Below are 27,498 nucleotides of genomic sequence, written 5' to 3' on the forward strand. Positions count from 1 at the left end.
TGATTTACCTAATGCTCTTAGTAATAGTTTTTTTTTTTTTTGGGGGTTAAAAACAAGCACGTAGGAATTAAGGGATTAGAAACAAGCACATGAATGATGCAGTATTATTTTACGCGGAGCATATATACTCAAGAATACATACACAATTGATGGTGGATAAAAAAAAACATGTACATGTTATTTTAATCATGCATTATCATAATTGAATCATCCATTAATTATGTAATTGGTATAGTGACTTAACATAAAATTTCAGAATCCAGACCACCAGTTGTTGTCAGAATGAACAACACATTTTTGTTTAAAATGAGTAAACCCAGATAAACCTGAACCTAATTGGAATTTGCTCTGCAGGTCGTTCTGGAAAGGATTCCATTGATGCCCGTTTACAAACCAGCATTGTTTCAGAATCAGAAGTGCAGCCAACTCACCTTTCTTGTAAACAAAGTTTTAAATGCAGTTGTCTACTCAGTTCCAAAGCATATCTGTTTAACCCTGTCACCATCATTCAGCGCAGCCATTGGTTGTGTGCACACAACTGTGGTTGGATCCTGCAGTGTTTTTGGTGATTTGGAAAAGGGCATCAATGGGATCCTCCTCAGACTAACCTGCAGACCAAATTCAAATTACAGGATTCATATGCCCTTAAACTATTCCATTCCAAAACATGTTAACAATCCATTATATTAACACATATCCATGCCTTGCACCCACAAGCATACATCGTCAGATTAAATAATGAATATTGTGACTTTCAAACATCTACAGCCTACATTTTCTCCTCCTCCTGCAGATAAAACTAAAGCCTTTTTACTTTTTTTGTACCCTTTTAACAAGTAACACAGCAACGTTGTGTAGCAATAGACTATTGAAACTTTGTTTTGGCAAAATATGGCAAGTAGAGTTTGCCAGTTTGCCTAGGGTACATCTGTCCTAACAAGCCTGCTGAACAGTCCCAACTCGCCTTAATGATGTCATCAAGCACACTGCTGTTACCAACCTCCGCGAAGACATGATAGGCTGATAGTAGTAGTCGCGGAACCGAACGAAGCAGTTGTGTAATAACAGCAGAACGACCAAGACGCTAAGCACCATCAGCACGAACGAGCAAAAACATGTCATAAAGTTGCCATTGAACTACTCGCACGAATATTTAGCCCTCCGAAACAATCAGGTAGGCAAAATGTCGGTCATATTTGTGTGAGATAGGCTAAACAAGTGAAAGCTTGGTCAGTGGCTAGCCTAGTTCAGGAGGGTTTTGACACTTGCTTTCTGGGTGTCGATTGCAGGCTTCTCCTTCTCCTTCTGTTTCCTGTGTCTATTCCTATAATACGTCAAATTTGTAAACATCATCGTTAATTAAGCGATAGCCAGACAAAGAAGCTTTTAAATGCTGTGACAGTTTTAAGGTTAACAATTACCACTTAGCAACCAGGAAAACAACAGGAAGTAAAGTTACAATGTTGCTCCATACACACCGCCAAGACAGATTGATGCCTTGTTCTCAAAGGAGTTCAGATAGACCGTTGACTATGAACAGGCCTCACTGACAAACCTCTTATGTAATACGAAGCCTAAGGTTACCGGTAGCCTAAATATTATTTACTCATCAAATTACTGTCGATGCCTTCATAAAATGTGCGTTTAATAGTAAATGAATAATAGGCTACGTCAATTAAATCACTTAATAGCAGGGAGAAACTATTCCATCAATGTAAAATCCTTTCTGGTCAAAGTCTGTGTGTGTAGTGTCATGGGCAAAGGCCTCACCTAAGGTGCTGGAAATAGATCAGTTTGTGCCATATTTTCTAACTTTGCATTGTCATAGCTTCTTTATCTTAAATGCATTTATCTCCAACTCAAATCCTTGGATTGCTTTTTTTCTTTTTTTTTTAGATGTAACAATGGCCGATATGTATATATCTGATCCTGAATCTGACACACCAGAGGACGGTCAAGGCAAACCAGAGGCCACCAAGGAGACACTCTTTGGAAACACATTGAAAATACCTAGTCACCAGCCTCCTGGTACGCTATCGCCTTTTTACATAAATGTATTGGTTGATGTCTTTCCTGTGTCTGTAAGGCAACACATAAGCTTGGATGTTTATGATCTAAATTTAGTGGTGCTGCGTGGTGTAGAGCTGTGAGTGTGTGCATACAATTTTGAATCAACTGTAATTTGTGGATTGACTCCCTTTTTCACTCTCCATGCACACAATTGTGTGCATGTCATTTGGAGGCTATTCTGACCACTACCAGACCGGATGAAGTCACAGTTAAAGTTGTGACATACTTGAGACACTTTCACTTTCCACTAGAAGCAACAATACTGTACATGATAACATATTCAAATCATGGCTCTGCCAACTTTTTTTGCTATGTTCAGTCATGTTTTACTCTGAGATCACTTTAACTGTATCTTAACTGTCACTGCAAATGCATAATATTCATAAATAATGTATGTCAGTATGCTGTAAACACATCCCATGTTTTAGCCTACTGTAATTTGTTCGTATTATGAGCCCTTATTAAAGGATTCAGGGACAAAGCGTTGTGCTAATACTTTTAACTTTCAACAATTCAGCATTTTACATGGTGTTGATTTATGTCACATTAACATGAACATTTGACTGCCAAAAATATGTACTGATGATCTTAACATCTAGTTATTTGTCAGGGGAGATACATAATATTAGGTTGATGTTCTCACCATCCTGTTTCTTGCTCTAATGGATTGGTAAAGATTAGCACTGGGAAACCCTCCATAGAATTGTGTAAATAATAGTTTAATAGTAATAATTTACACAATTACAACTTACATGACTGGGCCTTTAGATGGCCAAAAGAAATAGGGCAAAATACTGTAGTATTTGATGGGCTTATTGTATAGCCTTCACCTTCAGTACGGTCTCCCTTTATACAAAAAAAAAGTGTTTGAACTGCCAGTCACAGATTTTGTGGTGTAAAGTGCACTGAGTTCGGCTCACCCAAAGAGCCAGTTGAAACTTTCTTTGCTACAGAGTACAATAGCAGAGTATACTACACTTTACAGCATGAATACATACAGTTTCTCACAGACTGTTTTGCCCTCTCTCCCCCCACAGGGAAACTGTCATCAAGGCACAGAGTTAACTCTGAAGACCAGACCTGTAGAAGGGCCGAGAGCCACCCCCAGGACAGTGAGCATGGAGAGAATGACTTCTTTAGTGACGCGCCGTTTCGGACTCGATCGCGCTCCGCTCCCCCGGCACTCTGGGCTGCCAAGAAGTACGGCCAGCAGCTGAGGAGGATGAGCGATGAGTTTGACTCCATGCTAGACCAAAGGGTAATGTTTTGCCTTAAAAAAAAAAAACAGGTTAAAGCTGCAGTTGGCAAGTCTGACAGATTGAGGGGACTTAGCCAAAATTTTGAATGTTTACAACTCTCATGCCCCTCCCCCACTACCACCGAGCACCCTCTCATCGAGTTCGTGCTAGTCAGTGCGCACCAGACTGTGATTGACAATCAGATCTCACACAGCCCTGCTCTGATTGGACCAGAAGAACCGGGAGCTGTGGATTTTTGCAAAACAAATAACAGGCTCTAGGTGGAGGTAGAAATGCGGGTTTTTTTCTAAAACCGGCTGATTTATGCTGTTCTGTCGGAGTATAGTGAATATGATCAAAAAAAATCTTGCCAACTGCAGCTTTAAAGAAAATGTGATTTCAAAAATGAAAGCTGAGTTTGTCCAGTATGTGCTTTGAAAATATTCAAAAAGATACTTTACCTAGGCTATTGTGAATAAGGGCACAAACAACAGAAGTTTAAGTGTGTTAGGGGTGGTGGTCGCGTAGTGGCTAAGGAGCTGGGCTAGCATGCAGTAGCCTGAAAACTTGTGGGTTCAACACCCGGCTCATTGTGCCCTTGAGTCCTGAGTTGCTCTGGGGTAATATAATTGTCATATGTAAGTCGCTTTGAATAAAAAGCGTCTACTAAATTAATAAATGTATATGTGGCCTTTTACCTTTTAAAGTTGTGATTCTGTTACACTTAAACTGAACAGAGACTTGATTAATGTAATTAGTAACACCTATGCTTGCCCCACTATTTCATGTCAAAATGACCACTGTGAAAAAGATTTGCAGGGACACAAACAACAGAAGTTTAAATGTAGCCTTTTATCTTGCAGGGAATGAGGCGAGTGGAGAGCGCAGGCACAACCCGGCAAATGCGAACATCCCGCAGCTGGTTTGCCTCCCTCTTTAGCCACAGGGAGACCGACGGAGACGCAGGCACAGGCTTCACGGCCTCAGACACCCGCACCGCTGAATAAGGACGACAGTCGCCATGGCCGGAGGGGGAGAGGAAGAGTCGGAGGGGAACGGATGCACTGAGACCTCCAGAGGTCGGCTAAACACCATCTCCCATAAGGCATTTCACCACACCATCTCCCATAAGGCATTTCACCCCACCATCTCCCATAAGGCATTTCACCCCACCATTCAGACTGACCCGACATCTGGAAGCGTATCTTTGACTAAATGCATGTTCTATGCAGATAAGGACAGATTGAGGCATTGACAAGATCTTGTCCGGCAACAATCTGTTGGGAGGGGTTGGAGATATGAGGATTTTAGAAGCTGCTTCTTTTACTACGTAAGTATGGCGGAAAAGTTGATGAATCTTTTTATTTGGAAGCAAACTATGCGTGGACCAGGAGAACTGCGAGGGATCATTCGATCTGATGTCGATGTATAAGACTACAATCATTTGGCCAGTTCACATTTGACTTGGAATCACAATCTGAATTGTCTGTTCTATAAGTGCCTATACTGAGCAATCTTTCACAGCAATGGGGAAAACCACTAAAACGACAACCTGTGGTATATGGCAAAATCAGCTCCAAATATACACAGGCTACATACTGTACTTATTTACACCAAGTTTTATTGTTTTTGAAGGAAAATCCTGAGAGCACTTTGACCCAATGGTATGACTTAATGTGTCCATTAAGCCAGTGCATTTTTTGGAAGACAGTTCTAGAAGGATAGGTGAAATTTCTGCAGATTATTAGATAACAGTTGCAACAAACAAAATGTGAACATTACATTTTCTATTCATTTTGCAACTTATTTTATTGATAATAATATGATTTTTCATGGAGAACATAACATTTTGTGAGTGATTCAAAACAGTTGAAAAGTAGTAGTGTATATTATACTGACCGAGTTTGGTTTTTTTTTTTTAATGGAGAAACTTTGCCATTGCCTCTGGAGCTCTTTTGTTTACTTGCACACTTTTCTTACCATAATATTTTCTCATATTCACAATACCCACTAAACATAGAAAACTACTTTTGTGAATCAGAATGCTGAGGTTTATTCTGAATTGCACTGTTAAGGGGCTTGAGGGTCATGTACTATATTTCTTATATAGTACATTTTTCTATATTTTAATAATATTAATTGAAAATAAGGTGAATGATCACAAAACGGGATGACAAACCATGGCACAGATTATATATTTAACACATTAGTTTTAGCATCATTTTTTTTTTTTCTGTGTATATTTTTTGCTTTTATTGGGATAGAACAGGAAAGAGACTGACACAAAGGGAGTTGGAGAGAGAGATGGGGTGGGATCGGGAAATGACCTGTGACAGGCCCGAACCCAACCCCCTGTGGGCACTCAGACCCAATTGTGGTACGGGTGTTGTAGTCAGTTGCACCACAGCTCCACCCAGGAGCATTTTTTTAATTAGGTTATCTACCTATGGTCTTACCCTTACCCTCAGATTGTGAGTAAGAAGAATAGGGTTCGGTAAAACCAACTGGAGGATTGTACCTTTTCTATTTGCTGTGTCAGTGCCAGTTTCTTTTTCACTACAGGCACACATTATGGATTAAAAGTGTATGATGCCTTTGTCACATTAAAAGATGCCTTTTCGAACAAACTACATTCACACCAAATGCCTTAATGGCTGTGTGGTTTGAGAGCACCTGAGCAGGAATAGCAAGCCATTCAAAGGGCCATCTCAGTAGAACTCTCAGAAAATCTCAGACATTACTTGAAACACTCTTTATATATACTCTATTATGTTTCAGGGGGAATGTTTAGTCTGTTTTGTGCACTTACTTTTATGTTTTTGAAATGAAACTGTTAATATGCATTATAATGTTTTGAAACCATTGTTGGCCTCTTGTAAAATAAACAAATTACATAAAATGAAAAGCATTAGAGGTTTTGCATCTTTTTTTTTACTTCTGTTTATTGATTTTTCAAGTTAACAAAACAGTGAGGTCTGAATGCATACTGTTACAAATGTATACATACATACATACATACATACATACATACATAAATAAATACATATGTACATACATGTTGGTTTTGGATCATTTTATAAATAAATGTAGTTTTACATTATTAAACACTGACAGCACAAATTGTTAACTGTAAGACATGGGCAGCATTGTTAAAGAACACTAATTCAGTGTGATGGATGAAATTCTATTAATTCCGTGCATTAGATAGTCAGGTCACACCTCCCAAGTTGGGCAGAAACAGTGCATTTTTTTATTAGTCGCATACGACATGGGCACTCACACTGCATTTCGTTCAGATGCATGTGTTGTGCTCACATTAACTGATTCATGGGTAAATTCGCAGTCTGTTTGGCTTTGTATTATTGGTAGTATGATCAGATTACTAGATTGTAAAGACATAAGACATAGTGGTTTGAGTGCAGTTTTTGACATTAAATCTGGATTCTGACTTCAGAGGATGTTTGATGCCTGTGTGACTACGCTACAGATGTGGGGTCCCAACAGTACCTCTGCCCACAGTCCAAGCCAGTCAGTTTGTCCATGTCCTCCTGACTGAGTTCAAAGTCAAACAGCTGCCCATTCTTCTGCACCCTACTGGCATTGCATGATTTGGGCAGCACAGGTATGCCTTGCTGTACTGCCCACCTTAGCAGCACCTGAGCGACCGTCCTCCCGCACCCTTTGGCCACCTCCAGCACCGCAGGGTCTGAGAGAAGTGCCCCTGTGCCCAGCGAAGAGTAGGCCTCGAAGCACACACCCCTTTGGGCACAGAGGGCCCTCAGTTCAGTCTGGACGAGTCTGGGATGGAACTCGACCTGGAGGACGGCAGGAGGCACCTTGCAGCTCGCCAGCACCTCCTCAAGGTGACGCACGGTGTAGTTCGACACCCCTATGGCCCGGAACTTTCCGCGGCTATATAATTCCTCCAGGGCCGTCCAACTCTGGGCACGGTTGCCACTGTTCTGAGGGTCCTCGACACGTAGACCCTGTGTGCCAGGCCAGTGCACCAAGAACAAGTCGATGTACTCCAGTCCCAGCTGATCCAGGCTGCGCTGACAGGCTGCGGGTGCCATGGGGCCTTGGTCCCGAGGCCCCAGCTTACTCGTGACGAAAATGTCAGCACGCAGAAGCCCATGCTTTGGCAACAGTTCACGGAGTGCCTGTCCTATCTCCACTTCGTTGCGGTAGACAGCAGCTGTGTCAAAGTGACGATAACCTGCAGCAAGAGCGGCATCCACAGTCAACATTATGTTCTCCAGGCCACGCAGCTTATAGGTGCCCAGGCCTACAAGAGGCATCCGGGAACCTGTATTCAGCAAAACTGAATGCTGAGGGTCAGACATCTGTGAGCAAAACGGAAATTAAGCAGAATATAAAATCGATTTTTTATGTGTAGTTCAAAGCAGGCCTAGTATTAGCCAACAAAGGTTATGCCAAATAAGTAATATCTTACAAAACAAAATAAATGCCAAGAGGAGTCATACATAATCCTAACCCTAGCATTCTTCACCATGAGACTAAGCAGACAATATTTCTAACAAACTGCCACCCTACGCTTCTCTAACCAAACTGTAAATTCAGATGTCGAGTAGGCTTAGGTCCTCTTTGCCATGCTATTCTGACGTTACCCTCGATTGTTTTAATAATTAAGTCCAGTACGTTTATGTTGCTCCTCTCACACGCTTGCAGTTGTCATTTCTTCAAACTTACTTTGAATTCGTGTTGCACGCTACGGACTCCTACTGCATCTTGTGTGAATTTCTGAAGTCATGTGACACCTTGGTGAGATTGAACCAGAGACTAACCAATCCTAACACGAAGCCAGCACAGAGCGTGCTACTGATTGGATATCATTTCAACCAATGCAATTTATGGAAAGAGACGGGGAGGCGGGAAGTAAGTTTGTGTTTTTATTTCTGAAAAGAATAAATGTAGCTTATGTGGTTTGTTAATGTCGCTATTTGCAATTGATATATAAGTTACATTAATTGTCCTGAACTTTGAATAACATTATTACATAGTGAAGACTACTTCGGTAATATTCTGGATGTTTTCTATGTAAAGTTAAATGTATCGATAACGTTACAGTTACAGCTGAAGATTCAATTTGAACAGTTAATGTTAGGCAGTCTCTTTAGAAGATAACCCTTATTAGACATTCTCTAATATAACGTTATACTGTAATGACATGCTAGCTGAGGTAAACTGTAAGGTAACATTACTAAACTTGAAGTAGGCCAGACCAGAGCTTAAAGGTACCTTATACGGCTCTGGGCCAGACTAGATTTTATCAGAGACGTTATATAGGAGAAATGACTGATTTTATGTAGATTTGTGTAGATGGACTAATGCTACAGTAGATATAGCTAATTATTGGTATAGCATGAATGTTAGATTAGACAAACTCATTGACTGACTTAACTATCGGCATGTTGTATCCCAAAAGTTTGAAACTATTCATGGCTTTTTGTTTTAGTGTATGCATGGGCACACAAACCTCATTACTGACATCACAGGGTTTTCAACATGTCAGCAATATAATCACAAATAGAGCTTAGGCTGTTTAACTGTTAAATGTCAAAAAGTGAGACATATTTAAGCCTCATTTTAGCATGTCAGTCAGCCCAAGTAGCTTTGCAAAGACATTCAGTTAGGTAATGACTTATCAGTAGGCCTATGCTTATCAAAACTACTTATAGTATTTTCAACTAGATGTACCGCATAGCGGTACAAAATATGACCGCCGCTCAGTCCTGTACATCCGTTCCGCGAAAATAAATCACACTTCAATTTGTCTCCATATTTTACTCCATCCCCCACTCTTGAAACTTTTGTGTATGCTTGTTTGGCATGCCTGAGTGTGTGTGTGCGGCTGCACAGAAAGTACCCTACTGGTGCTGAAAAGGTGAATAGATTGTAGAATAGCCAAAGAAGATGTAGAATTGTTATAAAACCTTTAAAATCTCTAAACAATCACAAGTAGGGCAGTTCATCACAGTTCATCCATTGCAACTGGATTGATGAAAGGTCACTTACACCTGTAGGCTACATTGTATTTGGGAAAGCAAAAGGTATCAGCATAATGTTGTTTATTTATTTATTTTTTTATGTATTTTTAAACAAAAACATCTCTGTCAGTTCCATGCCGTTTTCAACAGCTATCAAAAACAAAGGTCATTTTTTTTTTTTTTTTTTTTTTGTGAATGTTTCTTCTTCTACATAAGATTTTAGTCATCTTTAGTTCATGTAATACTTTATTGTCAATGCACAAATTAAGTAACAGTAGTCTGAAACGTTATTGTTAATGCACAAATTAAGTAACAGTAGCCTAGTCTGAAACGAAGTGCTGTTTTACATCTAACCAGTGGTGCAAAATAACTGACATGTCCAAATGGGCCTTGATGAAATCGCGCGCCGCTAGACTGTTCATACATTTTAACGGGCCAAAGTTGAAGAGCTTTTGTCCGTTATTGTTAGTGCAAATATAGGCTGATTCATGTTCCCTTGCATTGTTTAACTGAGGTCCATGGCTAGTCTGGCTTTCATCAGACCAAGCTCAATCTTTTAAAAAATCAAAAAAAAAATAAATAGCGGGCAGATCAGGCTGGGTTCACCCAGCCTAGTCCATAGGCACCGATATTGTTTAATGTTTCGATTGAGATATACACGCTCTGGCTATTCTAAATGCAAAATGCATCAGGGAGTTATGACAAAAAACGGTAACTAACAAACTAGATCCTAATAGAAAGTTGTTAGCTTCCCTAAGCTACAGGTAGGATTATAGGTAGGCCTATTGACAACATAAATTGTCAATAGGCTATCCTGGCTTTTACACAAATAAAATCTCCTTTGAAAACCAATGGCTTCGCCTTACAGTATCAAAGCGGACTTAAAACGTCATATCGTGTGAAAAGTTGTAATAACATTCACGCAGCTCCATGAGTCAAGGAAAGTTTAAATGAAGTAGCCACTTCTAAATGGGACCTACTACACAGTAGCTTAAGGTGTTTTGCTAAAACAGCCATAATGAAATGAAGGTGTCATTGTTTGGATACTTCACACACACGTGCTTTTAATTTCACAGACTACAACTACCAAGCTGTAATCAAAGCACATCGATTCCCTCTCACACACCCTGCACGCACTTAAAACAAAATAAACAGGCGCTCTCAGTCTCTCACGCATGTATAGGCAAAACTGCATCAGACCCGGTGTAAGCGTTGGTAAATCTTCCATTGCACAGAATGATTTTGTAGCACGTGCAATAAATGACAGTCGAAAAGATACAAACAGTGCTGCTATACATTTGTTTGCTTGGTATAACCAAGATTTATAGTTTTCTACAAATGCAATAAATCAAATGCCTCCATCACTCAACCAACGCTTAACGGTAACATTACCTAGGTCCTTATTGATATTACAAGATTAACGTACCTGCAGTAAAAAAACCAAGCATGTCCGATAAACATCCTCAGATTTATTTCGGCTTCAAGAAGAAATGGGAATTACACTTCATGTGAACATCGTCCTATCCTTATTAGATGTTCGCTGCGGTAAATTACAGTCCTTGTATGAAGGCCCATTGTTTTTTCCAACCCCTTTTAACTTCCAACAAAATTATTGCCTCACTGCAACGACAGCGCCATCTAGTGGACAACGCGAACTTTACCGCCAATACTGAAAATGCAGCCATGATGATGATGATGAATATTTATTTTGGCTTTCTTTTAATCCTACTGATTTTCATTTTTTACCGGGGCAAATCACAAATGAGTGATTATGAGTCAGGTTTATGTGGGTCCCTTGAGACCAACATACCATAAAAGATTCACAGAGAACTGTGTCTGCCCTACCCTCCTTTCGGGGGTCCAGTCAGCGGGGGGGCTGCAGATGAAAACGAAAAATGACGGTTCCATGCTATCCATATGGGGGTACATGCTCACCAAGTTTTTGTACCCCGGTCTTTCAGTGTCCGGGAATCCTTGTTGGTGCACGCCACTAAATGTACACATAAATTATTTTATTGTAAGGCCCCCATGAACGAAAGTACACAAAACTTGGCATGCATTCAGAGGGTGTCATAATGATCCTACACTTTTAATTTTGTGCAGTTTTGACCTTAATCAGCCAGAGATATTGAGATGAAAACACCTAATTTTATGCTTTTTTAATTTTTAACTAGGTGGCGCTATACATGAAATAAGTGGTAATGGGATGGGTTGACATGCCCCCCTTAAGACCAAACATAAAAAAAAAGGTGGACCTCCTAGGCCCTACGGTTCTCGAGATATTCACAGAAAACTGTCTCCGGCCACCTACAGGCCAGTTGGTGTATAGTAACATAAATTAATTTATTGTGTGGCCCCCCATGAACGGAATTCCACAAAACTTGGCGTGCATACAGAGGGTGTCATAATGATCCTACACTTCAATTTCGTGCAGTTTGACTATGTTGGGTCACAGATACCTTCAATTACACCACCTCATTTTTACTTTTTTTTTTGTGTTTAACTAGGTGGCGCTATACATGAAATGAGTGGTTATGGAATGCGTTGACATGGCCCTTGAGATCAACATACAAAAATAATGGTCCTCCTAAACCTTACGGTTCTCGAGATATTCACAGAAAACTGTGTCTGCCCTACCCTCCTTTCGGGGGGTGCAGTCCAGCGTGGGGGCTACAGATCAAAACGAAAAACGATGGTTCCATGCTATCCATATGGGGTTACATGCCCACCAAGTTTTGTCTACCCCGGTCTTTCAGTGTCCCGGGAATCATTGACGGAAATTTGGACATGCGAAAAAAAAAAAAAAAAAAAAAAAAAAAAATCTGACTAAACCTATATGACCGCCGCTTCGCTGCGCGGCGGTCATAATAATATGTAAGTAGAATGTTTCCTTGTCTGATTGCTGTGGTTTTCCATGTATAGCAATAGCATCATGCCAGTACAGGCCTTCTCGTTCCCGGTCCCGGAGATCAGGTTCTTTCAGGCTGGTCGACACATCTTCAAGTTCAAGATCACTTCGGTGGCAAACTATGCTAAGGAAGCTAGAGGGCATGTTGTCTGTTTGTTGGTTGGTGGGATGACTGAGGTTTAATTCTATGTGTTTTGCATTTTCTCATAGTGGTGAGGACATGACGTATGATGTTTTATGGTTTTGAAATGTGTAACAACTGTTAATATGCATTATAATGTTTTGAAACCATTGTTGGTCTCTTGTAAAATAAACAAATTACATGAAATGAAAAGCATTAGAGGTTTTGCATCTCTTTTTTTTACTTCTGTTTATTGATTTTTGAAACAGTGAGGTCTGAATGCATACTGTTACAAATGTATATATACATACATACATACATACATGTTGGTATTGGATCATTTTATAAATCAATGTAGTTTTACATTATTAAACACTGACAGGACAAATTGTTAACTGTAAGACATGGGCAGCATTGTTAAAGAACACTAATTCAGTGTGATGGATGAAATTCTATTAATTTTGTGCATTAGATAGTCAGGTCACGCCTCCCAAGTCGGGCAGAAACAGTGCATTTTTTTATCAGTCACATACGACATGGCAACTCACACTGCGTTTCATTCAGATGTGTGTGTTGTGCTCACATTAATTGATTCATGGGTAAAATCGCACAGTCTGTTTGGCTTTGTATTGATAGTATGATCAAATTACCAGATTGTAAAGACAGCTATAGTGGTTTGAGTGCAGTTTTTGACATTAAATCTGGATTCTGACTCCAGAGGATGTTTGATGCCTGTGTGACTACGCTACAGATGTGGGGTCCAAATCGTACCTCTGCCCACAGTCCAAGCCAGTCAGTTTGTCCATGTCCTCCTGACTGAGTTCAAAGTCAAACAGCTGCCCATTCTCCCGCACCCTACTGGCATTGCATGATTTGGGCAGCACAGGTATGCCTTGCTGTACTGCCCACCTTAGCAGCACCTGAGCGACCGTCCTCCCGCACCCTTTGGCCACCTCCAGCACCGCAGGGTCTGAGAGAAGTGCCCCTGAGCCCAGCGAAGAGAATGCCTCGAAGCACACACCCCTTTGGGCACAGAGGGCCCTCAGTTCAGTCTGGACAAGTCTGGGATGGAACTCGACCTGGAGGACGGCAGGAGGCACCTTGCAGCTCGCCAGCACCTCCTCAAGGTGACGCACGGTGTAGTTCGACACCCCTATGGCCCGGAACTTTCCGCGGCTATGGAATTCCTCCAGGGCCGTCCAACTCTGGGCACGGTTGGCACTGTTCTGAGGGTCCTCGACACGTAGACCCTCTGTGCCAGGCTCGTGCACCAAGAACAAGTCGATGTACTCCAGTCCCAGCTGATCCAGGCTCTGCTGGCAGGCTGCAGGTGCCATGGGGCCTTGGTCCCGAGGCCCCAGCTTACTCGTGACGAAAATGTCAGCACGCAGAAGCCCATGCTTTGGCAGCAGTTCACGGAGTGCCTGTCCTATCTCCACTTCGTTGCTGTACACAGCAGCTGTGTCAAAGTGACGATAACCTGCAGCAAGGGCGGCATCCACAGTCAGCATTATGTCCTCCAGGCCACGCAGCTCATAGGTGCCCAGGCCTACAAGTGGCATCCGGGAACCTGTATTCAGCAAAACTGAATGCTGAGGGTCAGACATCTGTGAGCAAAAAGTAGATTAAGCAGAATATAAAATCGATTTTTTTTTGTATGTGTAGTTCAAAGCAGGCCTAGTAATAGCCAACAAAGGTTATACAGTCAAATAAGTAATATCTTACCAAACAAAATAAATACCAAGAGGAGTCATAAATAATCCCGACCCATTCTTCACCATGAGACTAGACAGACAATATTTCTGACAAACTGCCACCCTACGCTTCTCTAACCAAACTGTCGGGTGAGTTCAAAGGTCGAGTAGGCTTTGGTCCTCTTTGCCATGCTATTCTGACGTTACCCTCCACTGTTTTAATAGTTAAGTCCAGTACATTTATGTTCCTCATCTCGCAAGCTTGCAGTTGTCATTTCTTTCAACTTACTTTGAATTTGTGTTGCACGCTACGGACTCCTATAGTAAAAGAAAGCTCCTACTGCATCATGTGTAAATTTCTGAAGTTATGTAATACCTTCAGGGTTGGTGGGATTGAACCTGAGACTAACCAATCCTAACACGAAGTCAGCACAGAGCGTTCTACTGATTGGATATAATTTCAACCAATGCAATTTATGGATAGAGACAGGGAGGCGGGAAGTAAATTTGTGTTCATTTCTGAAAATAATAAATAAATGTAGCTAATGTGGTTTGTTAATGTCGCTATTGCAATTTATATATAAGTTACATTAATTATCCTGAACTTTGAAAAACATTATTACATAGTGAAGAATACTTCGGTAATATTGTGGATGTTTTCTACTTTGTAAAGTTCGATGTAACTTTACAGTTAGCACTACAGCTGAAGATTCAATTTTAACAGCTAATGTTAGGCAGTCTCTTTGGAAGATATAACATTATACTGTTATGACATGCTAGCTGAGGTAAACTGTAAGGTAACGTTACTAAACTTGAAGTAGGCCAGACTAGTTTCTATCATTTTACCACTTTATATAGGATAAATTACTGATTTTATGTAGATTTGTGTAGATGGACTAATGCTAGATATAGCAGCTAGCTAATTATTGGTAGCAGCTATAGCATGAATGTTAGATTAGACAAACACATTGATTGACTTAGCTAACAGCATATTGTATCCCAAAAGTTTTAAACTATTCATGGCTTTTTATTTTAGTGTGTGTATGGGCACACAACCTCATTACTGACATCACAGGGTTTTCAACATGTCGGCAATATAATCACAAATGTTTAGGCTGTTTAACTGTTACATTTAAATGTTAAATGTCAAAAAGTGAGACATTTAACACGTAGGGCTCATTTTAGCATGTCACCCAGCCCAAATAGCTTTGCAAAGTAGAATGTTTCCTTTCCAGTAGAATGTTTCCTTGTCTGATTGCTGTGGTTTTCCATGTATAGCAATAGCATCATGCCAGTACAGGCCTTCTCGTTCCCTGTCCCGGAGATCAGGTTCTTTCAGGCTGGTCGACACATCTTCAAGTTCAAGATCACTTGCGGTGGCAACTATAGGCAAGGAAGCTAGAGGGCATGTTGTCTGTTTGTTGGTTGGAGGGATGACTGAGGTTTAATTCTATGTGTTTTGCATTTTCTCATAGTGGTGAGGACATGACGTATGATGATTTTGTTAATGAGGAGCTAGAGGTGAGGTATTGATGAACAGGGATATGCTATCCTCAAACCAGACATGAAGCCACACAATACGAAGTGAACAGTTGGCACTCTCACATAATTTCTTTAACCGCTTGCTTTAAACATTTCATGACTGTTTTATAGGATGCCATTCGCATTGTTCTTGCCGGTTTGGATACCCTTCAACCATTTGCAACGAAACACTTCAACATCTTTCCCTGTAAGGATAGGAGTGGTATTCTGAGATGATAACTATTAACTACATGAAAGAGATTAACTGAGTTAGAGATTCAACATACTCTGTACTTGCTACCACCTTTAATTGGTGTGCAGTTTTGTTTCTGTCCAAGTGTGCAAGGATCTTCTCAGTATGATCATGCCTGTGGTTGTGACTGTGGTTTCCTCTGGACAAAATAAAAAGGTGTGATCATTTTATTAAACAGACAAGTGCAGGTGGGAGCGTGTGTCGAACCTGCGTTTTGAACTGAATGGGGTGAAGCTGTCTCCGTACCCCCACCTCATCACGCTGTACGTGGAGCCCCGCATCCACAGCCTTGCACACGCAGGTGGGCAGCAGCAGCTTCTGTCTTGTTCTCCACCCTCAGTAGTAGAGTACTCAGTAAACAGTCACATCTGTCAGTCATGTGATGGTTATTTTCTGTTTTACCAAGCAGGCAAGCAAACAGAGGACTGGGATGTCACTGTAAGGTTTTCCTGTTTTCCCTGTTTTGAAACAATAGTTATCTATATTTTTCTATATTTCCTAACTGTAACTGTGTGCAATAACATATTATGAGAAAATTGTGCTGCAGCTAAATGTTCTTTGTTGTTATGTGCATTTTGGTGCTGCTCTGCCCGATAGGTGTCCAAACAGGATGCTTCACGCCCCTCTAGCCCTGGCAGACCAAGAAAACGTAGTAAGAAGGAACAGCCACCAGAGAGCACCCTTCGTCAACCCATCAAGGATGCATACAGCCAACAAGGCGGTCATCAGTGTGTACCATTTGCACTTGTGTGTGTGTGTGTATGTGTGAGTGTGTGTGTTTGTGTTGTGGAGTGTGTGTGTTTGTGTTGTTTTATTCTCACCTTGTGTGTGAGCATTACCTGTTCAGTGTTCGAGTTTCAGTCCAGTAGTCTGGGTCTCTGTCACGTGACCCTGTCATGAACCAGACTGACTGAGCCTCTGGGCATCATCTCAGTCTCCTTGTCATTCACCCACTGGGCTGCACATAATTATTTAGTTCCTAGAACTAAAATGCCTAGATAGTTCTTGCACACCTCCACTCAGGCAAGGGGACAAGGCAGCACTCGCTTCTGATGCAGACACTCGGACCACTTTGGCCCAGTGGTTTACACTGCATCCGAAGAGAGTTTCCCACCCTCTAAAATAGGGCCTTTCCACACATAGTGTTTTGTGAGTGTGTTTCTGGGAGTTGTGGCTCTCATGCTGTGGGGATTGCTGACTTGTCCTTACTGGGCCTGTTGTTTTCTTGTTAAATGTGCTGGAAATGGCAACAGAAATGGGACGTGTCAGGTTGGAGCCGACAAATCAAGACACCTCTCTCCTCTTCCCCCCTTTTTTATGCACTTGTTCCACTGTCTTGAAATGTTCTCTCTGCCTTTCCTGTGTAAAGCACAGTCATGCTTCCAAAGCAATTAATGAGCACGCAATTTAACACAGACAAATCCTGACTCATAATAGCTGTGGGGACAAAAATAATTCCACTAAAATAGTACATCTCTCTTCGTCTTTCTCAGGGACTCTCCAGAGCTGACTGATGGGGCAGAAGCAATAGAGTGTGACAGTCGGGTAAGGTCTTGTCTGCGTCTCGGTTCTACATCATGCTTTATTGGCGCTGCAGGGCGCCTAAACTGACAGATTAGCCCAGTAAGGCGCAATAACTGGCATGATTATGTTAATTATAGCAGCAGATTAAAAATAAAGCTGAGAAAGATTTATATATTTTTAGAGAGCCTGATTTGCCGCACATGTTCAAATGTGCAGAAGTACGTGTGTCACTCATCGACTTTCTCTATCTCTCTCTCTCTCTTTGTCTGTCTGTCTCTCTCTCTCTCATCCACCCTCCCATGCACACCTTTCTGCCTTTCCAAACTTTCCACAAATGTCTTGCAATGTCATATATACACTACTGGTCAAAAGTTTGGGGTCAGTCAGAAATTTCCTTTCCACTCCATTACAGACAGAATACCAGCTGAGATCAGTTGCATTGTTTTTTTTATCAAATATATATACACACATACATACATACATACATATATACATATACTGTATGCTATTATATATACAGTTTATACATTACATTATTGTTATGATTTTTTTCATTGCATAGTAGTCTTACTTTCTATGTCTACCTGTCTATCTGTCAGGTTAATGCTGGATTAGAAGAGTGCCTGAACAGCATGCAAGATGAAAACCTTGCAGAAGGTATGGAAAAATTTTGCAGCTACAAAAGTCTAACTTCAAATATTACCGTTAGCCAACACTGATCAGACATTTTTATTTCAATTTTCAGTTTAATGTTTGCGTTTGCTGTATCTGTAAACTTGTCACTTGTCACTCATTACTCACGAATCACACACAAATCTCATTACAGAGCTGCCACATGATTCAGAAGAGGAGACTGCACCAGATGAACCTGAACAAGAATCACTAGAGGAGGAGAAGCCCGGACTCCTGACTCGGCTGGCCAGGTATAGGCCTCACTGGGCACTCCCTTTGTCCCTGGTCTTGTGGGCAGGAACATGGGATCCACATCTTGGGTAAAAGTGAGATGTTATGTTAATTAAAGGAGAATCCCAGTGATTTTCAACATAGATCTCGAGGTTTCTTGAGGTCACTGAGTGCTGTTGGTACGGAAAAAACAAAAACAATCGGTTCTACCTAGCTCGAGTTGCTGCAGCCAACAGCTAGAGCCGCCAGGCAGCTACTGTACAGTGCTACACTCTGGGGGCATAAGCATAGTCTTGTGGGCTTGGAAAGTGGGATTCACATCTTAGGTAGAAATTAGTTCAGTTTAGTATTAGTTAAAGGAGAATTCCGATGTGATTTTGACCTAAAGTGTGTTGAAACATGATACCGAGTGTGAACGTATGTCTCATAGCTCACCTCGGCTTGTCCGCTCGTCCCCTGCACTAAGAAATCTGGCGCTAGTTAGCCAATGCTACCAACAGTTTTTCGTTGCGGTGCCTCGGGCATCGGCCTAGCCATGCAAATAAATCACTGTTTTACACCATTTACGAGGCTCAAAGTAGCTCCATACTTCATTGGTAGACTTCCGAGGGCCTTGACATTTAAAACGAGACATTGAGAACTTTGAAAAAGCACTGGTAGTTTATTTACAAGACGATTTATACAAACTGATTTATTTGCATGGCTTGGCCGAAGCCCGAGGCACCGCAACGAAACACTGTTGGTAGCATTGGCTAGTGCCAGATTTCTGAGTGCAGGGGACAAGCCAAGGTGAGCTATGAGACATACGTTCACACTTGGTATCATGTTTCAACATACTTTAGGTCAATATCACACCGGAATTCTCCTTTAAGGTGTGAAATGAAGGTCTGACGTTAGACTTTTTTTCTCTCTTTTTACCTATAGGGCAACATTTCCTCTTTCACTTTTCTTCAAAAGATGATTGGCACTGGCCCTAGGATTGTGCATTTACAAGTTGTTTGGACATACCTTTACATGCCAGTCTGAGATCCACATTTTGTTAATGTAAAAGGAAATATTACTTTTGAGATGTTTAGGATTGGTCGACAAAACATTGTGCATTGTGCCTTTAGATGATACTGAGTCTGGAATTTGTGCTTTGTTGTTATTGATTTGTATATGTTTTTATGGTAATAAACAGTTCATATGGGCCAAACTTCAGTCGTTTTTTCCTCAACCTGGTAGTAAAATCTACATCTTAGATAAAGGTGTGTGTAGAGGAGATGATACAAGTGTGTTTATGTATGAAGACATTTAAGCCACATGGTGCCAGCTCTTATTATGGATTTCTCTCAAAGTGGTTACCTTGTCACTTTAGTGCATTCATGCAGATGACTTCCTCATACCATCTTTACTAATGCTTTTCATTCTCCCACATTCAGCCATCGGCAGTTATGAAACAGACTCTAAATGTCAATTAATGGCTGACGGTTCTGTGTCATTGCATAATTGTGCCAGGTAACCATCATAAAGATACATGTAATCGCCATTTAAATTGTTTCCGTTTAGTGATGCGCCAATCCAACATGTTAAGTTCCGATACCGCCGCGTGGACTTTGGCGTAGGCTGATGTCAAGTACTGATCAGATGTCAGTGCTGCCCGTCGGGGTCCTGTTCGCCCTGTCGGGACTTATTTACTGATAATTATTGGTGGACAATACATTATCCCTTACTCAACACCGAGTAGCTGTAGAACTTGTTGGTGTAGCAGTTGCAAAATACCGATACCCGATCCAGCTATTTGTGTCGGTATCGGATCGATATCTAATCATATTTTCAGTGTTTACACACTGTCCTATAACTAACTATATATGAAATGGAACATGTGGTAAATGCACCTATACTGCAGTTGCTTCTTTCTTTGTTTCTCTTTCAGTGTTCATTGTCTTCCCTCTCTTCAAATCCCCCCTCTTTTGTGCACTTCTCTTGAGCCAGTTGGAAACAGATCCACTCCTCTAAAACCTAGATAAGGACAATTTAAAGAGTCGTTCAAGGGCTGTTCACAAGAACGAGGACTATTATGATAACAGCAAAAAGTATTGCTCTAGCTAATATGAATGACAACGTCCACACCTTAACTATAATGACGACGATATGAAGAACAATATCGTTGGGGATCACTTTCAGAGCGCTAAAAATCTTGACAGCCAATCAGAATCCATCAAATTTTAGACATCACATTCATCAACATGAGAGACTTTCCTTATCGTTGGTCAGTGTGAACGCTCATATTGTTATAGTTACAGTTATCTTCATAATTCCTGGTGTGAACGACCCTTACGGCTATAATTTTCTTTAAAGTGCCCAAAGACTGCAGATTGTTGAACTGTCGTACATTGCGAAGACATATATCAACATATGGGGTAATAAGCCATATATGATGTAAGACTTGAACTCATTTCAGTGCCGTGACTCCGACGCCAGTTGTCCTTCACTCAAATGGTTTTGTATTTTCAGTCAGTTGGAAATCTCTGTAACCTGGAGACGTGGCTGCCTTGAAAAACGATAATATTATGAATATGTCCACGTCCACTTGTGGGCCAGTTATTGTGGGCAGCATGACGCCAGGAGAGCGGAGGGCCTTACTGCGTTCTTTCCCACTCATTAAAGGCAGTGGCACTCTGCTCTCCTCACCTCTTGTCCTTTCACCCTCTCTGCCCTTAGCGCTCCCCCTTCTTCCTCCTCTCTTCTCTCTTCTCTCTTTTTTCTCTCTCTCTCTCTCTCTCTCTCTCTTCCGTTCACTCACTCTCAAACCTGCTCTCTCATGTGTTTCTGTTTGAGCCTTGGTGGGCGTTTTTTCAGTTCAGTTCATAGTTGTGTGTTTTAGGGGTATTGCGGGAGCCCATAGTAGTAATTTATAGGTGGTAAATTCATGTTAAAAAAAAATCACAAAGTCGACTTTTCCGTCCTGTTCAGAGAGATGAGATGATCTCCATAGTCTATTTGGAGGGCGACAGGAAGTATTTTGTCAAGTGCGTGTTTGCATGCGTGCATGTGCGTGCACATACGCATGTGTCTATGCATGTGTTTGGAAAGGTATGGGGGGACTTAGTGATGTAAGCCATTCCGTTTCCAATGACATCATGAGGCGTTTGACACGGGGTCGAGGGGTGTAATAGTGTTAGTTTGCGTGAGTGTGTCGCTGTTGTCAGGGGTGTGGAATGCATTGTACCGGTTTGTGATTCGCACCCCTTGGACTATGGGGACAGTGGGCTGCTTTATGTTAAACAGGGTGTGTCTGTATCAGGCATCAAAGATTTGTGTGGTGCGTGTGGGGGCCTGGCAGGACACAGTGTGTTCTGCTGCCTCATTCACAAAGTGGTGCGCCATGAATGGTCATTGAGACACTGCAGTGGCAATATTATTACATTTCTGAACGGATGCGTAAAATGAAATATTGTTTGGACTCGAGTGCATGGAGTCATGGAGGTAAAATAGTGGTATTGACCATCATTAGAAAACCCCATTAAATGCTAATAGAGCACCAAAGTCCAACCACACGCACGCACACACACACACACACACACACACACACACACACACACACACACACACACACACACACACACTTACACACACCCTTGAATCAAACCCACAGAACCTTCTGACCCTGCCATGGGCTTCCTCCCTTTGCCCAGCCCAGAATAACAGAGAATGGAAAACCCAGGCAGAGAACTGGGATTGGGGGTTAGAGGGGTAGCCCTGGGTGTATCTACCCCACTTTAACACATCGCAGATACAGCATGTCAAACAGGCACGCCACACACACACACACACACACACTCCCACACAGATCCGGGTGCATTTATAAATCACAAGGAAAAGTAGTATCTAGAGAATACCATGTTCTGGGGGTTCACGTGTAAGGTCAAATAAAAAAAAACATGGCTCCAGTTCATTTGAGCCGTATAAATCCATTCCTTCATTGCCCCTACTGGGAAACCAATCTACTGTACTCCTCCAGTTTCCTCAGTCACGCCATCCCTTCCGTTCGATTTACAACTGAAGGATATTGAACCTGAGAGGAGCTAGGGAGAGGAAGAGAGAGTGACATTAGAGGTGTTGAACGGGGAATAGGTACACACAGAGCACTTAGACTGGAAGGAGGGGTTTTTGACACACATACAGTAGATTGTTTGAAAGCAGCAGGGTGTGTGTGTGTGTGTGAGTTGGTGTGTGTGTGTGTGCCGGAGTGGGAGTGGAGTGGAAAGCTTATCCTCACCTGCACTACTTATAAGCTGTGTGTCAGGCAGCGTTTCTGCAGTACACACACCTGTCCACACGTGTGACTTACCTGAGTACACCTGGATCCAGCTTGAACGTGCCTACAGGTAAAAATGCACCTCTCTGTCTAACTGCTAAATTTGTGAACAATGTGTGCGGAAAGTCATTCAATTAATTCTGTAATTATTGTATGTGGTAGTGTACAACAATCTATCTTTTATGATTTACATGACTTTTTTTATCATCATGTCTGATTTATTCACTTTAGTTGCTGTTTTTTAAAATGATACATAATTGTTGTTTTTTAAAAAGATACATAATTGATCAATCTCCTTTTTAGGGTTTAGAATGAAGGTATATGAACATTAAGCTCTGTTGCAATGTAAAATATTTTTTTAGTTGACAAAAGTATAAATTATTGAGTAGAAATAACACTGATAAGTGTGTAGACATATGACTCATCTAAAAGAATTTTAAGGCATGGATAACCCTGTTCCCGTTTCAAGAAAAAAAGGAAGAAAAGTTTCCCCTACAATGAGAGGGCAATTTGACGCACCCCCCATAATGGTGTCCCAAGGCAATAATTGGAACGTTTGTAGAGCTCTTAGAATGCCATAGCTGGAAAGAGTGAGATAGGGTCAGGTCAAGCCCATAGCAAGGAAAATTGAGATCCTTAAGGAAAAGATGACTTTAGCATGGAGCATTGTTTAATCACTCACAAGGTTATAGAGGCGTGAGGTTTTCTGTGGTGAGAGGTGATCCATCTTTTAAGGAGGTGATCCATAAGGTTGATGCTTTGGACGGTAATACACTTAAACGCTAGACATTTCTCCCAGTATGCTAAAGTGTTGGATTTTATTTGGTTATAACGATACAAAATAATAATTTAAACACAAGTATTACACTGAACGTTTTCTTGAAGCACTTGCCTTCATGTGTTCACACCCATGGTTAGGCAAGTATGCTCGTAGCCTGTCAGGAGAAGAAGTAGATGGGATCTTGATAGACATATAAAGGGCACATTGTCTTTGTGCACCCTCACCAACTCTCCAGTGTTAATGAACAAGACAGAATCCACCTTGGGAGTCTAAAAGCATTATTTTAGCTCAGTAAAGAGCATGCTACAGACCAGGCATGGCTAATAAAAAGTTCAGATTTTCAGCACTTGAACCATAAATCCAACAGTGCATATACTGAATAAGAAAATATAGTCTTTACTCTTTAAGGAATACACCAATCACACACACAGAGAAGAGAAGGGTATGTATCCTATCTCACTCTAGGATGGACACAAAATAAGCTAATTTCCCCAAAAGTTGCCTTGTTCCTTTAAAGGTGTTTTAAAGGTCGCATTTGTTTATGTTTATGCTTATATTTAAATTTCTTAGCCAACTGTTTTGTCCAAAACTTACATTACATTTTAATCAAGGATCAAACAAAACACACCAGAGAGGTAGCTCACCCCTCCCTGCAGTATTCCCAGAAGAACTCTGCACAGTGGTTTGTTTTTGTTTGGGGGACAGGCTGCCCCAAATTTGTTTGTTTCCAGTTTTTGGAGCCTGGGCTGCAAACAGAGACCGGGTTCTTTTACAGTGTCCTCATGGGATGGGCAGCTCGCGGATTGTGAGAAGAGATGTTCACTGAACGTGACAAAAAATGTCATCGGCTCGAAATCGTGTACGATCACTGACTGCGCCTTTAAAGTAGAAGGACCTTTAAGTTTCTGCTGCACCTCAGAGAGTCGTGTGGACAGTGTGATGACCTGTGCTGTGTCTGCTGTGTTCCCTCTCCCAGACCCGCGTCCCCCATGTCCGGCTGCGTGACCTCGGGCCTCGTCGTGCTCATGGTGCCCCTGCTGGCCCTGGTGCTGCTCAGTCCCATCAGCTGGAGTTCCGAGGTGGTGAGTCCCGGCTGCCACCTCTACCGTAAGTCACACAACTTGCACATAGACTTTTAGACTTTTTCAGACTAAAGTTAAAGTTAGAGCCTATAGTCTCTGTTAGAGACTTTTACAGACTAGCGCACACACACACACACACACACACACACACACACACACACACACACACACACACACATTCACATTTTAAGGAGCCCACACACACAACTCGCACAGACTTTTTCTGAAGTTTAAGTTAGAGTTGACCAGGGATATTTGGCTTTTGGGTGAAATTTTAGGATGAACCTAAAATCCTATATAGGTCTAAACTCTAAACTTTTGAATGTGCATGTCAGTGTTTCAGTACTTCCTGTACTGAAACATTAAATTTCACCCGAAAGCCAGATATCCCTAACTTTGTGTGAGTAGTGTACACATGCTGATATCAATATTTCTCCATATGCAGACAAATGTAGCATTTCAGTGTTCACATCTCAGGTAGACATTTTGGTTGTCAGGTCTGGCGTGCATGTTTTGCACATGAGCAGAATGGGACAGGCTGACATGTTCTCTCACACATTCTCTCTCCATGTCACAGCCTTCAATGTGACCATTCGCAGCGACCGCAAGGGGACATGTCGCGGGACCCACGTGGTGTACGCCTGCGTGGGCTACTGTGAGTCCAGCGCCTTCCCGTCGCGCTACTCGGTCCTGCTGGCGTCCAACTTCACCCACAACATCACCTCGGCCTCCAGGTGCTGCACCATCAGCCGAGATGCCAAAGTGAGTCCGGCCGCTCGCTGTTTCTGAGTCTTCTCCATGGCCCTAAAGAGCCCTATAAAGAAACCTCGATATCAGATATGCCAACACTTGTTTCGTAATTCTGCAGCAGTGTTTTTCATCAGTGGATAAAAGTTTAGGCCAGGAAATGCAGTTTCAAGAGAAGGCTGGATATAGGCCTGTATTTTTGTGTGTGTTCTGTTTTGAAACTATGATATACATAATAATATATTTATATAAATATTTATATAAATATAGATTTATTTATTTTGTATGTTATTTTTCTTGAGAGATGTCATTTTGGATTAGATTCCTTTTTTTTGAAGAAGAAATTGACATTCTTTGTGTCCTCCTCCTCAGGTGAAAGTGCAGCTGGACTGCCCCCGGGGCCGCCACCACGATGACATAGAGATTGTGACGGCACAAGCGTGCAGGTGTGATATGTGCCGCAAGTCCCGCTACTGAGGAGCAATGGCAACGCAACTTATCCTACAGAACAGTGTAACCTTTCATGGTTTCATACACCAGAGAGAGGGAGAGAGAGATATGTGTGTGTGTGTGTGTGTGTGTGTGTGTGTGTGTGTGTGTGAGAGAGAGAGAGAGAGAGAGAGAGAGAGAAAACAATATAAAAATACTTGTATAGTATCCGATTGTCTGAGCTTTCAGTCACTTAACCAACCACTTCAGCCATAGTAGTACAAGCACACCCAAACTGCAGACCTTCATTTGCACCTGAATCCGAACCTGTGCAATTTAATGATGTAGTGAATGTACATACTTAATTTATATTTATGTGGCTTTTTATAAATGAGAAATGTTTAATAAACAAAGAAAAATAAATATTTGTCTGGTATATTTATTACTTGATGAAACACATACATAAACACATACAGTTATGCAGACTATAGATAGAACAGTGTGTATATTGGAGAAGTACAATGACGAAACAGCATTAACCTGTGTATAGGCTTTATACACTTGTCTATACACTTGTATACACAGCATGGTGGGGTTAACTTAGTGTTAGTTGTGTGGTATTGAGTACCAAGAGAATACGGAAGCCTGACAATAATACTTGTTATCAGTATATCAATGATGCAATGCAAAAGAAAGTATTATCATGCAGTATTATGAGGGCAATCTTAATGATAATGTAATAGCCTGTTCTCTCCATCCCAAAGCTGTTTTCATCCTCAAAACCTTCGCCACTGACAGTCTCCCTCAAAAGGTCTGGCACTCCGTGTGGTGAGGTGAACAGACAGAGCAGTCACACTGCAGGGCGTGTGGGTAGTGGTAGAGGGGAGAGACATTTGGAGAGCAGCCAGGAAGGCGCGCAGTCAGGTGGCGCATGCGGCTGTACGTGCAGACTCGGTGGTGGCGCTGGATGTAGGGTGGCTCTGGTAAAGGCTTCTGAAAGGAGCAGAGAAACAGTAAACTGCATCGGATACAGTCGACTAATATGAGTAGGCTATGACCGTATGGCTGATGGTTTTGTGTAAGAGTCGCGCTTACCTCCCATGTTTGGCATCTCCCCCAACATGCCTCGGTGTGTATGCGCACAGATCTGCAGCCAGGTTTGTGCGCTATGAATGAGAACTCGCGAACAGCGCAGCCGCGAAAACTGTTTAGAGTGGTCACAGCAAAGGATAACCCGACCATCATGACCAACAGCAAATAAATCAGGGAAGAGGCTATGCCTGGACGTGTCCACATTCTAAAAAAGTTACAAATATGGCAAAACATTCAAAATAGCACACAAATAAAATCTGTCCCAAATAATAATAATAATAATAATAATAATAATATAAATACTGTAGGCTACAGAACATAAATAAAAAAATATTCTTTATTTTTTTGAATATATTAAGACTGTCATGTCGATGTTGTGTTTCTTTTGGACACTCTTGTCCGAATATAGAGCGCCCTCTTTGGTCCCAGAATGGATCGACTGTCTACATTATTTGTGATTTTGTTCATGCTATAAATAAAAAAAAAACATAAACAGACATTCGGCGGTAGGCTATTTCTTACAACTTAATAGTTAATTCTGACAGAGCTGCGGGACAGATGATAGTAGTATAGCATATTCATTCGTGGTTATTTCTTAAGTGTCTTTTAAACTTTTTCCTCCATTCCCATAATAACCTCCACACAGAATCAAGTTAATCTACACCGCCCCCTTTAACTTCTACTCCAAACTGTAGAAAGTGTTCCTCAGAGTTAAAAGCAAATAACCCCCAGTTATTGTGTTATCTTAATAGTTTGAGGGAATATAAACTTATGTCATTAAAAAAAATCAGTAGATTATTGGATTAAACCTACCTGTTACTTTTAGG

The 27,498-nt window shown here is 41.5% G+C and overlaps 4 protein-coding genes across 14 annotated transcripts; 2 read left to right on the forward strand and 2 right to left on the reverse strand.

Annotated features, from left to right (window-relative positions):
* Positions 1-1,040: 1,040 nt before the first annotated feature.
* Positions 1,041-6,213, forward strand: badb (BCL2 associated agonist of cell death b). 2 transcript variants are annotated; one of them, XR_007192695.1, is made up of 5 exons: positions 1,041-1,174; positions 1,897-2,028; positions 3,108-3,328; positions 4,172-4,387; positions 4,541-6,213. XR_007192695.1 is itself a non-coding variant. In XM_048236748.1 (4 exons), exons 2-4 carry the CDS (start codon positions 1,905-1,907, stop codon positions 4,313-4,315), a joined length of 489 nt encoding a protein of 162 aa, XP_048092705.1. In that variant the 5' UTR covers positions 1,041-1,174; positions 1,897-1,904; the 3' UTR covers positions 4,316-6,213. The 2 variants fall into 2 exon arrangements, 1 of the variants encoding a protein (XP_048092705.1); XM_048236748.1 differs by having other exon boundaries at positions 4,172-6,213.
* A 59-nt stretch (positions 6,214-6,272) lies between these two features.
* Positions 6,273-8,107, reverse strand: LOC125289765 (glyoxal reductase-like). Of its 4 annotated transcripts, none has more exons than XM_048236743.1 (2): positions 8,019-8,107; positions 6,273-7,651 (listed from the first exon to the last, which is right to left on the reverse strand). In XM_048236743.1, exon 2 carries the CDS (start codon positions 7,649-7,651, stop codon positions 6,785-6,787), a length of 867 nt encoding a protein of 288 aa, XP_048092700.1. In that variant the 5' UTR covers positions 8,019-8,107; the 3' UTR covers positions 6,273-6,784. The 4 variants fall into 4 exon arrangements, with proteins under 4 accessions (XP_048092700.1, XP_048092703.1, XP_048092701.1 ...); XM_048236746.1 differs by having other exon boundaries at positions 6,273-7,614; positions 8,019-8,097; XM_048236744.1 differs by having other exon boundaries at positions 6,273-7,636; positions 8,019-8,035.
* A 4,491-nt stretch (positions 8,108-12,598) lies between these two features.
* LOC125289592 (glyoxal reductase-like) lies at positions 12,599-14,408 on the reverse strand. Of its 2 annotated transcripts, none has more exons than XM_048236524.1 (2): positions 14,329-14,408; positions 12,599-13,952 (listed from the first exon to the last, which is right to left on the reverse strand). In XM_048236524.1, exon 2 carries the CDS (start codon positions 13,950-13,952, stop codon positions 13,086-13,088), a length of 867 nt encoding a protein of 288 aa, XP_048092481.1. In that variant the 5' UTR covers positions 14,329-14,408; the 3' UTR covers positions 12,599-13,085. The 2 variants fall into 2 exon arrangements, with proteins under 2 accessions (XP_048092481.1, XP_048092479.1); XM_048236522.1 differs by having other exon boundaries at positions 14,071-14,379.
* Positions 14,409-14,539: 131 nt separating this feature from the next.
* On the forward strand, positions 14,540-25,712 carry gpha2 (glycoprotein hormone subunit alpha 2). 6 transcript variants are annotated; one of them, XM_048236487.1, is made up of 14 exons: positions 14,540-14,680; positions 15,318-15,428; positions 15,515-15,560; positions 15,693-15,768; positions 15,992-16,114; positions 16,220-16,251; positions 16,411-16,541; positions 17,307-17,358; positions 17,710-17,715; positions 17,937-17,994; positions 18,164-18,260; positions 24,298-24,428; positions 24,981-25,165; positions 25,523-25,709. In XM_048236487.1, exons 2-14 carry the CDS (start codon positions 15,328-15,330, stop codon positions 25,625-25,627), a joined length of 1,143 nt encoding a protein of 380 aa, XP_048092444.1. In that variant the 5' UTR covers positions 14,540-14,680; positions 15,318-15,327; the 3' UTR covers positions 25,628-25,709. The 6 variants fall into 6 exon arrangements, with proteins under 6 accessions (XP_048092444.1, XP_048092450.1, XP_048092447.1 ...); XM_048236490.1 differs by lacking the exon at positions 14,540-14,680 and adding an exon at positions 14,687-14,824 and having other exon boundaries at positions 25,523-25,710; XM_048236488.1 differs by lacking the exon at positions 14,540-14,680 and adding an exon at positions 14,687-14,836.
* Positions 25,713-27,498: the final 1,786 nt, after the last annotated feature.

Source organism: Alosa alosa, chromosome 24 (assembly GCF_017589495.1).
Source record: "Alosa alosa isolate M-15738 ecotype Scorff River chromosome 24, AALO_Geno_1.1, whole genome shotgun sequence".
Taxonomy (NCBI): Eukaryota; Metazoa; Chordata; class Actinopteri; order Clupeiformes; family Clupeidae; genus Alosa; species Alosa alosa.

Excerpts from the sequence above, each read along its gene's own strand:
- badb (XM_048236748.1), top strand. The coding sequence starts at position 1,905 with ATGGCCGATATGTATATATCTGATCCTGAATCTGACACACCAGAGGAC. Across the intron at positions 2,029-3,107 it reads ACCTAGTCACCAGCCTCCTG|GGAAACTGTCATCAAGGCAC; the intron begins GTACGCTATCGC and ends CTCCCCCCACAG. Across the intron at positions 3,329-4,171 it reads ACTCCATGCTAGACCAAAGG|GGAATGAGGCGAGTGGAGAG; the intron begins GTAATGTTTTGC and ends TTTATCTTGCAG.
- gpha2 (XM_048236487.1), top strand. The coding sequence starts at position 15,328 with ATGCCAGTACAGGCCTTCTCGTTCCCTGTCCCGGAGATCAGGTTCTTT. Across the intron at positions 15,561-15,692 it reads TTGTTAATGAGGAGCTAGAG|GATGCCATTCGCATTGTTCT; the intron begins GTGAGGTATTGA and ends ACTGTTTTATAG. Across the intron at positions 16,542-17,306 it reads AGCCAACAAGGCGGTCATCA|GGACTCTCCAGAGCTGACTG; the intron begins GTGTGTACCATT and ends CGTCTTTCTCAG.
- LOC125289765 (XM_048236743.1), bottom strand. The coding sequence starts at position 7,651 with ATGTCTGACCCTCAGCATTCAGTTTTGCTGAATACAGGTTCCCGGATG.
- LOC125289592 (XM_048236524.1), bottom strand. The coding sequence starts at position 13,952 with ATGTCTGACCCTCAGCATTCAGTTTTGCTGAATACAGGTTCCCGGATG.